General features: G+C 43.9%; 1 protein-coding gene and 1 pseudogene across 1 annotated transcript in view; one reads left to right on the forward strand and one right to left on the reverse strand.

The window, feature by feature from the left end:
• CDS2 (CDP-diacylglycerol synthase 2) overlaps positions 1-8,246 on the reverse strand; it is a 61,176-nt gene extending 52,930 nt beyond the window's left edge. Inside the window, exon 1 of the mRNA XM_069496509.1 lies at positions 8,016-8,246. Coding sequence (XP_069352610.1) covers positions 8,016-8,072 — 57 coding nt within the window. The 5' untranslated portion in view covers positions 8,073-8,246. The remainder of the gene's footprint in view (positions 1-8,015) is intronic.
• Positions 8,247-8,699: 453 nt separating this feature from the next.
• Positions 8,700-15,721, forward strand: LOC138400722 (MAP/microtubule affinity-regulating kinase 3-like; annotated as a pseudogene).
• The last annotated feature ends 254 nt before the right edge of the window (positions 15,722-15,975 follow it).

A 15,975-nucleotide genomic window follows, 5' to 3' on the forward strand; every position in this document is an offset into this window, starting at 1 on the left:
CAGATAAGGAACCCAACAACTCAACAGCAAAAAAAAAAACCAATAAAAACAAACAAACAAACAAAAAAATCCAATTTAAAAAATGGGCAAAGGATATGAATAGACATTTCTCAAAAGACGACATGCAAATGCCCAACATATATATGAAAAAATGTTCAACATTACTAATCATCAGGGAAATGCAAATCAAAGCCACATGAGATATCATCTAACCCCAGTTAGAATGGCCATGATCAAAAAAACAAAAAATAACAAATGCAGGTGAGGATGCAAAGAAGGGAGAACTCTTATACACTGTTGGTAGGCATGTAAATTAGTATGGCCATTATGGAAAACAGTATGGAGGTTCCTCAAAAAACTAAAAATAGAACTACCATATGATCCATCAATCCCATTTCTGGGTATCTATCCAAAGGAAAGAAATGGATATGAAAGGGATACATGCACCCCAATGTTTATTACAGCACTATTCACAATAGCCAAGATATGGAATCAACCTAAATGTCCATCAGTAGATGAATAGATAAACAAAATGTGGTATACATACACAATGGAATACTATTCACTCATAAAAAAGAATGAAATCCTGTCATTCATGGCAACGTGGATAAACCTGGAGGACATTACGTTGAGTGAAATAGGTCAGGCACAGAAAAGTGAATACTGCATGTTCTCACTCATATATAAGAGCTAAATAAAATGGACCTCATAGACATAGCGAGTAGAATTTTGGGTATTAGAGGACAGGAGGGGCGGTGGGGAGAGTTTGGTTAATGGATAAAAACTGACAGCTAGATAGGAGGAATAGGTTCTAGTGTTCTACAGCACTCTAGGGCAAAAGATTAACAATAATTTATTATATATTTTCGAAGAACTAGAAGAGAAAATTTTGCATATTCACAACACAAAGAAAGGATAACTGAGGTTAGGGACATGCTAATTACTCTGATTTGATCATTACATATTGTATACATGTATTGAAATAGCACTCTGTATCCCATAATATATATAATTATGTGTCAACTAAAAATATTTTTCAATGATGCTGGGTTAAAATGCTTAAAAACTTGAGCGATGTTTAGGGTATATTCTATAATAAAAAATGGGTTATAAAATGGTAGTACACACAGTGCAGGAATGTATGGTGTGTCTAAAAAGAAAGGATATGCATCAAAACATTAAGCGGCTATCGCTGAGTGGCAGAATTATGATGATTTCTTTTTGGTGCTTCTACAATGAATGTATTTTATTTTTATCTGTTTCTTTCATAATTAAAAGTTTGAAATACTATTTACAAAGAACCTTAAGGATGTGGGGCAATGCTTTTGACAGCATAAAAAAGCAAGCTACCCGATTATGCACAGCGGCTCCTGTTACAGCCACGTGTAGCAATATTTGTGAGAGACACAGATGTACACATTTGAACAATGTTTGTTTCTCTGAATGACGGGACTGCAGACAGATTTTATTCTCACATGTACACACTTCTGTGATTTTTATTAATACTTGCCTGAATCACTTCTCACCAGAGATGATCTGAGATAGATTTTGAAAAAAATGGACTTAAATAGGTAGAAATAGGGTAGGCGACAGAGAAAGAGCATATTTAGGGGCTAAGAAATAGCAAGAATCAAGATCCATGACAGAGAGGTACCAAGCAGAGGGAGGGGCCGGTTAAGAGAGAAGGCTACAAAGGATCTTAAGCAAAGTTTAAGTGATATGAAAAAGGGGTCAGAATTCTATCCTTTTTTCCCATAATTCATATGGTAGCTTCAGAACTGACAGAAGATACAAAGAACACATGAACTAGATAGGGCCTAGAAGAGCAAATCCTGAAGGGAGGGAGCTCAGTTAGAAGGGTTTACAATAGTACAGTCATTAAGTCCTGAAATCTGTGAAATGTCCCTGAGTCACAGACAGATAAGGATTCCAGGTAAAAGTTTACAACAGCGCAAGCATTAAGTCCTGAAATCTCTGAAATGCGCACAAGCCACAGACAGATAAGGAATCCAGGTAAGGGTTTACAACCGTGTAAGCATTAAGTCCTGAAATCTGTGAAAAGAGCAGGAGCCACAGATAGATAAGGATTCCAGGTAAGGGGGGTGGGGAGGTGAGTGCAATTAGAAGAGTTTACAACAGTGTAAGCATTCAGTCCTGAGATCTGAAAATGTGCACCAGCCACAGACAGATAAGGATTCCAGGTTTCATCTGGTTAGAACCTGCATCCTGGCCTGGGCAAAGGAGAACGAGGACTAGTGGATTTCAAGCCAGAGTAACTGAGTGATCTGTGATTCTATTTGTAGAAGAAAGGAAACTGGAGGAGGAGGGTAACAGTAGAGTGAGAGAACTCAGATTTGTGACAAAGCAAGTTTGTGCTGACTGAGAGACATGCACCTAGGAATATCCTGCAGACCACTGAAACCATAGGTCTAGCAGGACACAGACCGTGGGGACATGGCTCTGCAAGCCGCCCATTTAGGGGTCTGGTGTCAATGATAGACATCCTCTCGATGTCTTAGACCCAGGAGCACAGAGTGTTGCCCACAAATCCCAGGTGCCAAGGACTCTTTCAAAAACTCGGCAAAGTCTTCACAGAGAAGCTCCAAGCTGGACCTGTGGTGACCCAAAGGCAGCAAATCAAAAGGACATCTGATTTTGGTAGGTCAGGGCAGGTCCTTCCACACAGAAAGCAGCGCTCACAAGCATCACAGCCTGGCGTGGGGGCTGCCTGCAGGGAGGAGTAGGTAGGAGAAAGGAGGCCTTCACCATGTACCCTTTGTTCCCTTCAAATTCTGAACCCCACATTTCCTAGGGTCAAATGCCATAATAAAGTTTAACTTTCTTTAAAAGGTTACTCAACGTGGCAGGCCTGATGCCATCCCCACTGTTGGAGCAAACAACGTGAGACCAAAGATCAGTGACTGGCATGGGGAGCTGCCTCATGGGTGAGGAGGAGGCATCTCGCTACTATCCCAACCACATGACAAGACTTGGAAGGCAAGAGCTCTGCCCAACGCCAGAAACAAATCAGTATGCTTTCAAGGAGACCCTGGCAAAATTAATAGTCAAGAGTCAGTATCTGAGGTCGGGCGCGGTGGCTCACGCCTGTAATCCTAGCACTCTGGGAGGTCGAGGCGGGTGGATCGCTCGAGGTCAGGAGTTCGAGACCAGCCTGAGCAAGAGTGAGACCCCGTCTCTACTAAAAATAGAAAGAAATTATATGGACAACTAAAATATATATATACAAAAAATTAGCCGGGCATGGTGGTGCATGCCTGTAGTCCCAGCTACTCGGGAGGCTGAGGCAGGAGGATCGCTTGAGCCCAGGAGTTTGAGGTTGCTGTGAGCTAGGCTGAAGCCACGGCACTCACTCTAGCCCGGGCAACAGAGTGAGACTCTGTCTCAAAAAAAAAAAAAAAAAAAGAGTCAGTATCTGTATTGTTCCAGAACCAGGGGCAGGCTGATATACGAATGGCCCAGGAAAGAGACACTGACATGCAAATGTTTTCAGTTTAAAGGATGATTATTTGCACTGTGAAATGAGTTAAAAAATTCATTTTAAACGAGTTTCTCAGAAACATTCAAAATTACATGATTTCTTAAATCAGTAGAGAAAAAGTGGATTATTTGGGAGTCAAAAATGGTATAAAATCCTGAATATCCTCATGAACACTGATATCAGCCCCTCTCAAAGATACATAGACTGTACACAGCAGACACTGGAGTCAGTGAATGTTCTAAGGAGAAGAATACTGAAATCTGACTTGATTATTGCTGGAACAGATGGTTCTCATCTGGAAAGTAATTCTTCCAAGCAGCCTCACACATTGCCCTGAGTGAGGCCCTTTGCAGTCTTCCAGCTCTGCTCTGGGGGTGCCTTTCAAGGATACCCCAGTGGGCGCTCCCAGGATGTGCTTACAAATTTATAAATCACCAGTCATCCAATAACCGGGAAAATTGGACCTAATTAACTTTCTCTACCCTCCCCCCCAAAAAATATTTTTCACAATTTTACAGAGTGTAAAATATCCATATTCACTCTCTGAGACCTTACTTTTTTTTGCATATAACATTTTAAAAGACATATTTTTGCTATTTTTCTGATTTTGTAGGCAAATAAAAATAGGTAATATTTGGGCATTTTATCTATCAAAGTTAATCAATGCAGAAGCTTTTAAAGTCTAATTAATTCTATACTCTTGAAAGCAGCATTATGTAACATAATGGGGAAAAAAACAGAAATTAAATGACTTTCATACTATTAACTACTCCGTATCTAACCAGCTGTGCAACCTTGGCAAATAAACTCTTTGGGCTGTGGTATCCTCTTCTGTAAGATCACCTGTAAGATATTAAACTCTTCTAACAAAATACCATATTAATTTGTGCAAATGTAAAACATTTTTTAAAAATTAGATTTTAGGAAAAGCTAACTTTAAATATTTATAAATTGGGAAGTAGGTTTTGAAAGAAGATTATACTGTCTGATCAACATATATAAGAAACTTAAAATGCTGGGTTATATGACAAATCAATCTTCTAACTCCTCTCCCTATTTAAGTCTGAGAACCAGAGTTAAGGTTTACTGAGTTTTCATTTCCCAAATTATTTCCCAACATTAAAAAAAAATTGTGAATCTTAAATTCAGCTCAAAAAAATTGTTTTGAAAAAAATAAAACATTTCTCCTACACCTGAGGTAGTCATAGCTCTTAAAATAATATTTTATTATTTCAGTAGTTCACTCTCAGTGTCTATCAGAAAGCCATTTTTAATTATTCATCAGTGTGCTGAGATATATCATAGCTAGTACTATGAAAAACGATAATTGCATACAGCCATGCCCAGTGGTCCTTCTACAGTTAAAGCTTAACTGTGATTCTGAGTACTGAAAAATTCAGCAAGAAAATAAACTGAAAAGTCACAGAAGGCTAAGCCCTTTCTATAAAACTTTCCTTAAAAGGTAATGAATATGAATGGTTTCTCCAAACACATATAACTTGAAGATTTAAGCACCTTCCAAGAGTGGAAGGTGAATATTAAAGTTTTTTCCTATAAAAATCTATTTTAACCAGTAGCAACAATAACTAACACATTATTACAGTGTGACAAGCTCTGCCCTAAACAAGTAACATGCATACTCATTTAATCCACACGAATAGCCTATGAAGCACATGCACTTTCATAACCCCCATTTTAAGGACAGACAAACTAAGACTTACACAAGTGATTTGCTCAAAGTTACACAGCTTCTAAGTGGCAGAGCTCAGGCTGAAGGTGAATCTAACTGACTTAACCACTATCTTCAGCTAAAATTTAAACCTTCCTTTCTACACGATGTCACTATTTCCTCTGCACATTGGTTTCATTATCTAGAAAGGAAGCCCTGAAACAAGTAAAGCTCTAATTTTAATAGCACTGCAGCATCAAAGTAAAGCAAAAAACCCCAGAAACTTCACTCTAACTTCCAAAACAAAATCTCCTGAAATGCCAACCCAATCATAAATTTTAAGATGACAATCTTTTGGACCACATTTCATCCTTCTCTTTCCTAAGCTCCATTGGAAAACCATGGTTGGACAGGAGGAAGATCATTCCCAAAGCTTAAATTCCAAGTTTCTTAGTTTGGCAGCTATACTGTGCCTTGAGACTTTAATATTATAAGCACAGTTCCCAGAGGAGAACATAGCAATTGGCTTTGAAAATTCCATTCTAGGATGCTAAATATAACAAAATACCTCTGACTTTTATAAATAAACACATTCCCCAGATAATTTTGATACTAATGATTGTCTATTTATAAGACAGTTTTGCCACAGCAGTTAAGCAACTGTAACATTTTGAGGAATCTTTCAAATTTGTTCCAGATCTTTTAAAAAACTGACTTAAAATGGTTCTCTGGACTCTTCTATGTGAAACAAGAAATTTCCCACTTCATAATTCATTTCCCTAAAAAGACAACCTTGTTTTATTATTTCTAATTTCCTTGGGTTCTAACACAAGAATATTGGCAAAGCCAGAATCATAGAGGTAGATTTTTTCCAAACTATGAAACAGAATAAATCAGGATTTTTAAAAATTTTACTATATATATTCATCAAAGGCAAATAATGCATTTCATGGTTTTTAAAATGTGCCCTTATTAAAAATCCCATATATGACAACTCAGAAATACTAAATGATGGGGTGATGGGCTAATTGCCTTGTTCTGGACTAATGGTCATCAGATTTTTAACAAAGTGCACAGCAGCTGTTATTTTAGGGAACATGCAATTAGTGGATGTCACAACCCCAGGCATTCTGTCATTGTATAAGTCACATAAGCAAAGTTGTAACTATTAAGGCACCTTTAGCTGGACAGCTCCTCATGTCCTCCCTACCTAAAATATGGGATGTGAAAGTAAGAATCAACTGGCACTTTATTTTTGAGGAGGAAGAGCTGAGTAGAAAGAGTAGAAACCTCCTTTCACCTCATAACCCCATGGTTGTTTTGGTTTTGGTTTTTTTAAAACATGCCTAATTATTGCAAGTAGTTAGCTTTTCAAAAATATAGGCCACCAGCTATTTTCTCACGCCTTCTTTCTTCTCCCTCTTTTCACACCTTCTAGGCCCTTCAAAGTATCATGTCTCTGCAAATGACTCCTAATCTGCACCACTAACCCTAAATTTTCTCCAAAATATGTTCTAAAAATCAATATAGGCAGTTCTCCTTGGATGATCCGCTGACAATAGCAATAACAAAAAAGTTGTTTAAAACCCCGTTATCTTTCACCCAAAACATTCCTCCTAGCGTAACTGCTCTGTTGACACTCTGTCACCAAACCTTGTGCTTTCTTCCTTCTTGGTGTCTCCCTAATGTCCCTTTCCTCCACTAATCTTTCATAGGCTACATAAGTGGGTGCTGTGGGCCTGGCATAAGGCAGCAGGGATTGGTGGGAACAGATGATTCTCAGCTCCAGCCAACCATTAACCATTTCTAACCATTGGTGAGAAAGCAATGGCAGATCCTCCAATTATCCAAGACAGGGAAGAAATTCAGATTGTTAGGAGAAATTTTCTGGTCTTTAAGGCAACCTGTGGGCCAAAGAAAACATCTGCAGGTCACCCATTGGCAAACCCTGAATAAACCAGTCTCCAGCATTCTGGTCCAGATTCCCTCAGTCCATTCTACACAAGATCAATTTTCCAAATACATGGCTCCTGACCACTGCTAACTCGAAAAGCACAAATACTACTACAAAGTCCCAACCCTTACGCTGTCATTCAACGTCCACGGTAATATAACCACTCTCCACCAACTCCCCACACAAATCTTTCACTTCAACCAAAGGAGTCTACTCGCCCATCCTTCCCCCCTCTCCCGGCTGTGTCCCCAAGATGGCCTCCTTCCCACTCTCTGCCCCATCAGTGCCCACACTGGCGCAGGAAACAAGCCCATCCATCCGGAGTATACCCTCCAACACCTGCTAACCGAGAACTGGTTCACTGCCTAAGACACCTCTCTGCTCAAAGCAAACGATTTAACTTCCAAGAAGGGATTTAAATCTCCCAGGAGGCAAATCCTATGGCCTTGTCTTGATTCCCCCACCTTCCCTCCAAAAATGATAAAAATAATAACATTTTAATAAGAGAACGTAAAGCCCAAGTCGCACTCACAGGAGTCGCCTCGCACAGAAGGCTCTGCTAGGTCTCCGCATTTTCACACCCAGGAAGGCCTCAGGGATGCTGGGGAGTGGAAGGGGACCCCCCAACCAGCCCTGCAAGGTAGAGGCCGTGCGCAACTCCAGGCTTGCTCCTTCCTGCGCCCTGGGGGTACCACCCCAACCGGACACACAGTCCCGACCTGCTGACCCCTGACGCGCGTGCCGCGGGGCCCTGGCACCCGAGGACCCTCTGTGCTGCCCAGGCCCAGCCGCGACAAAGGGTCAGGGGACCAGACGACCCCTCTGCGCGCGTCCCCCGCGGGCCTCCGGGGAGCTCCACTGCCCGGGCCGCGCCCACTCGACGCTGCCGCTACCTTGTCCTCGGGCGGTGCATCTGGCTCGTGGGCCACCCTCTGCCTCAGCTCGGTCATGTTGGAGACTCCAAGCCGACGTCGCCGCAGGCGAGCAGCGCAGCCGCCGGGGAGGACAGCTCGACGCGGGAACGCGCGGACTCCTTCGAACGGCCCCGCCCCGCCCGAGCGGCGCGCAGCTCTGCAGCGGCTCGCAGGCCCCTCCGCAGCCCGGCCGCCAGCCCGGGAGCTCGGCCCCGCCCAGCGCTGCCACCGCCCTTTCACCCTGGCCGAGCGATCGACTGTCCCTAGCCCGGACCCGCTAGCTCCCCCTCCCGGGAGGCGGGCTCGGAGCGAGCGCGCACGCGCGCCGCCGCCATCACGGCCGCAGAGATCCACCAAAGGCGCAAATACGTCAGGGAGGCGGGGCGTCGGGGGCGGAGCGAAGCAGAGTGGAGAGGCGCGCATTGGGCAGCAACTTGAGGGGGCGGGGAAAAGCGTGCGAGCCCTAGCGAGATTAGCCAATGGGAGCTCCAGCTGTGAAAGAGGATGGCTGGTGCCCTGGGTCCGGAACGAAACCGGATACTGAGAGCAAGGGGCGCCACCCGGAGGCTCCAGCCCCGCAAGTACTTGCTGCCTTCCGCTTCTAGTCCGCCGCAGCCGGGGCTCTTCCCTCACACTCTTAAATAGACGTTATTTAGGCTCTGAATGGAGAGGCCAGGTGAGCCGACCTGATTAAGAGCACTACCACTTATCACGTGATAAAGAAGTGAAACCCAAACTTCAGTCTGCGTTGCTTTGCCAATCGGGCGCTAATTGAATGCTAGGCACTGAGTTGAGTAATCGCTTTAGTTTGTCTAATTCAATCCACACATCGCTTGGAAGTGGATATGATTGTCATTTTACAGATAAGATCTTTCTCAGTGTTTCAAATTTCTTGTCTTCTGGACTGTTGAAAGACATTTTGGGGGACAGGAATGCTACCTAGCTTTGTTTATTGTGGATCCCCTTATGTCCCTAACACATCCCAAGTGCTTTTTTTTTTTTTTTTTTTTTTTCTGAGACAGAGTCTCACTCTGTTGCCCGGGCTAGAGTGAGTGCCGTAGCGTCAGTCTAGTTCACAGCAACCTCAAACTCCTGGGCTTAAGCGATCCTACTGCCTCAGCCTCCCGAGTAGCTGGGACTACAGGCATGCGCCACCATGCCCGGCTAATTTTTTGTATATATATATATTTTAGTTGTCCATATAATTTCTTTCTATTTTTAGTAGAGACGGGGTCTCACTCTTGCTCGGGCTGGTCTTGAACTCCTGACCTCGAGCGATCCACCTGCCTCGGCCTCCCAGAGTGCTAGGATTACAGGCGTGAGCCACCGCGCCCGGCCCAAGTGCTTTTTGAATGGATTTTAATACTTTGAAAAGGAAAATGATTTAGCCAAGTTCTCTCCGCTAGAAAGTGCCCAGTAAGAATTAGAACACAGGTAGGTTTGTTACCAAGCCCACATTCTAACCACTCTACATACTGCCTGCCTGAATTCATTAAGACCTGTATTGCTCCAGCATCGCCTTCAGTGCTTCCTATTCTTCCTGTTTGCTGCCTGGTAAGTGATGTAGCACAAGTGTAACGTAGAGTCCCGAACCTTAACCATCTTGTAATCTAACAATGAGAGGCACTTCACACAGAGGAGTTGCAATTCCCTAACTGGCAATTTTGACCTGAGCTGTGGGTTTGGGGGAAAGCTGGGAGAATTGTGAAGACGGCATTATATATTCCTGATTTCTGTATGAGTATATTCCCAAGTTTCTTTACAATGCTTCGAAGTGACAGTAAAAGGAGTTTGGAGTAGCACTGAACTCAAGGTATATTTTGTTTCCTATTTAACAACATTGCACAAATACTTGTATGGGTTTTCAGGGGGGAGGTACTGTTCGATCCGGTTCCCCTAGACCCTCGGAACAAGGAAGCAGAGACCAAGGTTGCAAACGGCAAAGGAGTTTATTTGCTAGCTCGAGCTAGGGTCCAGGTCCCAGAGCACCAACGCAGTGGCCTCTCCATGGACAAGGACCCCGCCTTGTGGTACAAGGTGAGTTTTTATACTCTCTGCTGTTTACAAGACTCTGGTCTCTGGTTTAGAGAGAGATTGGGAAACATACGCCTCACACAAGCTGTTCACACACTGATTATGCCTTGCCTTTTTTTTTTTTATCTAATTGATCGGTGGGAGCCCCGGGACTCCTAGTCCTTTATCAGGAAGTAACTTGCAGTCGCCTCCCCGGGGCCTTGTTTTTCTCAATTTTCCTGAAGCCTGTTATGCCAAGCTAAACATCAAGCAAGCAAGCCATGGATACAGAAGCTGAAATAGGCTGTTAGCCCTTTATAATATTTTCTAGTTCTACAGTACAGATACTACTCTTCAACTTATAATTTATTTAGAGAAAACTTTGCTTTTTGTGTTTATTTTGTCTTCTGTTGTTATTTATAATGCTGATGGTAATTTTAAAACTCATTTAACCTATTAAGGACTGTATGACCACCATTTTGAACAATGTCGATGGTCACTTCTTGATCTAAAGACCGGGAAACCTTTTGGATAAGTTAAGCAAAGTTTATTATCTTAAGGACCTAGAAGGACATCACCACAGAGAGAGCCACAAGGTCATCTTCTGAGACAGGTGGAGATGTTAGTATCCTGAACCTCACCTTTAGGGGTACATGGTTGTGAAACATCATCTCTGAGTGAGTGAGCATCACAGCAGTCCTTTTGGAAGCTCATCTGTTCCCTTTCAAACCCAGCCTAATAAAAGAAGGCTGAGGCCATCACGGTGGCTCATGCCTGTAATCCTAGCACTCTGGGAGGCTGAGGTGGGAGGATTGCTTGAGGTCAGAAGTTTGAGACCAGCCTGAGCAAGAGTGAGACCCCCATCTCTACTAAAAAGTAGAAATAAATTAGCTGGACAGCTAAAAATATATATAGAAAAAATTAGCCGGGCATGGTGGCGCATGACTGTAGTCTCAGCTACCCGGGAGTCTGAGGCAGGAGGATCGCTTGAGCCCAGGAGTTTGAGGTTGCTGTGAGCTAGGCTGACGCCATGGCACTCTACCCCAGGCAACAGAGCGAGACTCTGTCTCCAAAAAAAAAAAAAAAATTATACCAATTTATACTCCCACTTGCAATATTTGAAAATGCCTATTTATTTGAATCCTTTCTAACACTGGGTGTTAATGTGACTTTTGTTAATTTGGTAGGTTAAAAGTCTATCTCTGTTGAATTTACATTTCTTCACTTATTAATGTGGCTAACAAATTTTTCACGTATTCACTAAGGCTAGAACTGGACACTGGAAGCCAGATGCCTCTGGCTTTTTGTTTAGATGAATAAATTTCCCTTTTCTCTTTATCAGTTTGAGTTCTCTGTCACTGAAACCTAAATTATACTAACCAATACAGTGCCTGTAAGCATACTGAAGTCTTAAAACTTATGCAGTCATTCCTGTGTTTCATGGTGTTTTTCCTTTTATAGTTAGAAGCACATAAGAACATCTCATAAATATTTACTGAAATATTTTTCCATTTCTTATTAGGTATACATTTACTTGAATTTGAATTCTCTAATGTACCTGGAATTTATTTTGGTGAATAGTTACTAGGAAGAGTCTATAACTTTATTCTTTTCTAACAGTTTAACCAATCATTTGATCAAAATTTACTTAATTCATTCTTTCTCCCACTGATTGAATAGTACCTTTACTATATGTTAAAGTGAACCTCTTAAAATGCAAATTGGATCATGTCAAAGACCTGTTTTTGATAACTTTCCCTTGCATTTATAGACGGCCTACAAAGTCCTGTAAGATCTCACCTCTGCCTTTCTTTGCAACCTTATCTTGCACCACTCTCTCCATTGTTCAGTGTGCTCTGGGCACATTAGTCTTTGCATTCTACAGCAAACTTGCCTGAACATTTTCTAAGCATACCGTCCTTTGTAATCATGCTATTCTTTTAACCTAGAATGTTCTTTCTTCTACTTTCCAAACAGCTAGCTTCTCTGGAAAAATACTATCTCCTCAGAGAGGCTTTCTCTGACCACAGGTCATAGCCATTTTTATGTCCTCATTTCAACAAACTCATGTGCATTGTGGGCACCACATGGGTAGAGTTTAATTGACATTTAAAATGTTTGAAACCCATTACACTGTGATTTGGCATTAAATCAAAATGTTATTAAGTAAGCTGAGAGTACTGAAACAGAGTAGCAGAACACATACATTTGTCATTAGTGAGGCAACTGTTCTTCATTGAAGAAATAAACACATTCCACATTTTGCAAAGGAACTGAGACTTTAAGGGACTCAAGAAAGAAAAATACCCACAAATAGATGAAGCTGTATTATGTTTTGATATTGAGATATATGCAAAAAGATAGTCAATCGCATCTAAAGCAAGAAAGTTCCAGCATCAAAACTTACAAATGGGTGGCAGAGGCTTGCAAGAAATAACAGACAATAGAGTAGCACTCTTGAAAAATGCTGCATCATCAACACCCTTGACAATACAGAGTGTGATATTGTATGGAAAAACAGCAGTATCAGCAACTGAGTGGGAAACTGAATGTGGAGAAGTAGTAAGAATGCCTTAACCAATTTATTTTGTTTATATTTTTTATGTAGGCACAAGAGCAATATATGGTAAAAAAAATGTTTTTAAAGTCTAAACGTTCTTTTAATAATTACAAAATAGAAATTCTAAGGGATAAAACATTGTCTAATAGTGTGAGCAGACAGCGTGGCACACGGAGCCCCGTGGAGCTTCAGGGAAAGGAGGGTGCTGGGCAGCCTGTGGCTCCTCTTCGTGTGCAGACACGACATGTTCTCAGTGATCAGAGTCACCAGGGACAGGGACACACTGTGGAATAAACCGTGTCCTGTGTGTGAATGTCCAGAGACTCCACTTCCCCACATGCACACAGGGACACAGCCTCTTCCTGCCCTGAGTGGCAGGTGCCAGGAATGTCAGGCCAGAACGAGGGGCCCTGGGCCTGAGCTGGGGCTAGAATGCTCCTTCGTCCTGGGCAACCCAGTGATAAAGGGACACTCCCCCTCACACCCGTGCCCCTCGCTGCAGGGACTGCTCTGGAGGGATTGCTGCGACAAGGGAGCAGAGCCCCACCTGGAGCTCACAGGGCCACCCAGGGCCCCATCCCTCCTCCCTGACACCCTCACCCCCACCCAGGCCCTGGCCTCCCCCTATGGTGCCGCCACACCTTGGGCTTCTGGGAGCAGGAGTGAATGGATTGAGTGAGGGTTATCCTGGCACCTTCCTCACCTTCCCGAGGCTCTCACTGGAGAAGTGACTTCTAAATCTTTGAGTTCTCAATCAGTCATTTTCTAGAGCTAGATAATTACTATGTGTCCTCTCATTCTGCAAAGACAAATATATTCTCAGGAACGTAGTGGTCTCTATGGAGCTCATCTGTGGGCCTCATATCAGGAACCTTCCAGAGACAGCTCTGACCCTGAGGCCTGCAGGGCCTTTCAGGGGACAGCTGGATGGTCCCTGGGTCCAGAAAGTGGCAGAGCCTGGGGACAGAGGCAGCAGGCACCCACTGTCCAGAGTCCCCTCTCTCCTCTCCTTCCTGCAGGCCCCACAGGTCTGTCCGGTGACAGGCAGCTGGTGACCACCCAGTCCATCATCCGGTTGGTCAGGTGGGTGGACCTGGTGATTTTGGGGATGCAATAAAAATAATTGACAGAATTCAGATGAATCCAACGAGTCTATAAAAGCTCTGCAGAGAAGTAAGAGTAATGAGGATTTTAAATCATCCAAACATAGTGACATTATGTGAAGTCATTGAAACCGAAAAACCCTCTACCTAATCGTGGAACATGCAAGTAGAGGTGAAGTATTTGACTATTTTCCAGAACGTGGGAGAATGCAGGAAAAAGAAGCGAGAGCTGAGTTCAGACAGGTCATATCTGCTAGTCCAATACTGCCATCAAAAACGGATCGTGCACAGAGACCTCAAGGCTGAAAATCTATTGTTAGATGACAATACAAACATCAAAATGATAGATTTTGGCTTCAGCAATGAGTTTAATATTGGCCATGCATGCGACCCATTCGGTGGCACTGCTCCATCCTCAGCCCCTGCGCTCTTCCAGGGCAAGAGATGACACGACGCCCGGAGTCGATGTGTGGAGCCTCAGGATGGCCCTGCAGGTGCCCGTCACTGGCACACTTCCCTTGGACGGGCAAAGCCTTAAGGAACCAGGGCAGAGAGTACTAGGGGGGAAATAGCGAATCCCTTCATACATGTCCACACACCGTGAAAACCTTCTCAAGTGTGTCCTGGTGCTCAAACCAATTCAACAAGGCACTCTGGAGAAGATTAGGAAACACAGATGGCTGAACTTAGGGTATCAGGAAGATGAATTTCAATAACATTTGTTGAACCAGACCTGGACATCTCAGACCAGAAAAGAAGAGACATTTTAGTGAGAGTGGGGTATTCACAAGAAGAAATTCAAGAATCTCTTAGAAAAATGAAACACGATGAACTCAAAGCAACATATTTGTGCTAAGGAGCAAATCTTCAGAGCCGGGTGCTGGCGATTGCAGTTGTAGCAGCCATCTGTCACTTGCTAATGTCAGGCTGATCTCAACAACAGCACTGGCCAGTCTCCTCCTCACAAGGTGCAGGGAAGTGTTTCTTCAAGTCACAAGCAGAGATGTTACAATGACTGTGCCGCCCAGCTGTCCCTTCAGCTGTGGTGTATCCAAGAAGAAGTCAGACCTGTGCCGCACATAGTGACCTCAAGGAAGATGGAATTCCCCAAGTGGCATTTCTGTCGGAGGAGGGGGAATTGCTCCAGCCAGTCCAATGCTTGGGAATGCAAGTAATCCCAGTAAGGCAGATATTCCTGAACGCAAAAGAAGCTGTCCTGTCCCCAGTAGTCGCACAGCATCTGCAGGAATGACAAGGCAAAATACATACGTTTGCAGTGACAGGACTACAGCTGATAGACACACAGCGATTCAGTGTGCCAAGAGAAAGGCACCAGGCCCGGTTAGAGAACTTGAGTTGCTTCAACGCACATTCTTAGCCGTGCAACCACCCTGGATCGAATCCACGTCCTGAGAGGTACTGCCAGTCGTCCGTCGTCACGCTGTCCATGGCCAGCCACGGGAGTGGCGAACTGCAACATATAATGGATCCCTGCCTCTGCCAGCCTGTCCCGTGAATGCACGCCATTGCTCCGGAGTCAAAGTCAAGACTTCAGTAGTCTTTTTCCTAAACTGAGGTCAAAACTCAGAAGGCATATCTGCTGAGCAAAAGGATGAGAACAAGGAAGCAAATCTCATTCCCTGAGCTTCGCCTGGAGCATGAAAACCACTACTTCCATGGATCCTGGCGATGCAAAGTGCTGGATGCCAAGAACCAAGACTGGGAGCAGTGGGGGCGCTTCTTGTACTTCTGCAGCCGGGGCGATGGGCACTTGGGAGCCTCCTGCAGTAGGAGATGGAGGTGACTCTCTCTGAACGGGGTCTGGTTTAAGCAGATATCAGGGCCATCCAGACCCTTGAAAAATATCACATCCAAAATCGCCAATGAGCTAAAGCTGTGACTCAGGAAATATGGTGTAAGGTAAGTAACAATTGAAGTTTTCCTGAACACTGATGGAAATGTATAGAAAAATATCTAGGCAATAACGTCTGCATCTTCTAAATCATGGAATTAAAGTCTGAGGACAGGAGCATACCTGGCAGCGAGAGGCGACCTTCTTTCTCAGGAGAGGGGCATGGCCCCTGCACCCTGTCCCGAGGGTCAGCTTGTGGCCCCGTCTCCAGCAGCCTCTGCTGGGTGGCATGAGAGTGGACGGCGTCCGTGAAGCCCTGTGCCTGGAAGCTTCTCCCTACACTGGCAGCCGGAGTCGTTACTGCTACCTCTGGGAGATCATCTGGTGCTAAAACATGACAGTTGCCACAGA

This window comes from Eulemur rufifrons, chromosome 20 (assembly GCF_041146395.1).
Source record: "Eulemur rufifrons isolate Redbay chromosome 20, OSU_ERuf_1, whole genome shotgun sequence".
Taxonomy (NCBI): Eukaryota; Metazoa; Chordata; class Mammalia; order Primates; family Lemuridae; genus Eulemur; species Eulemur rufifrons.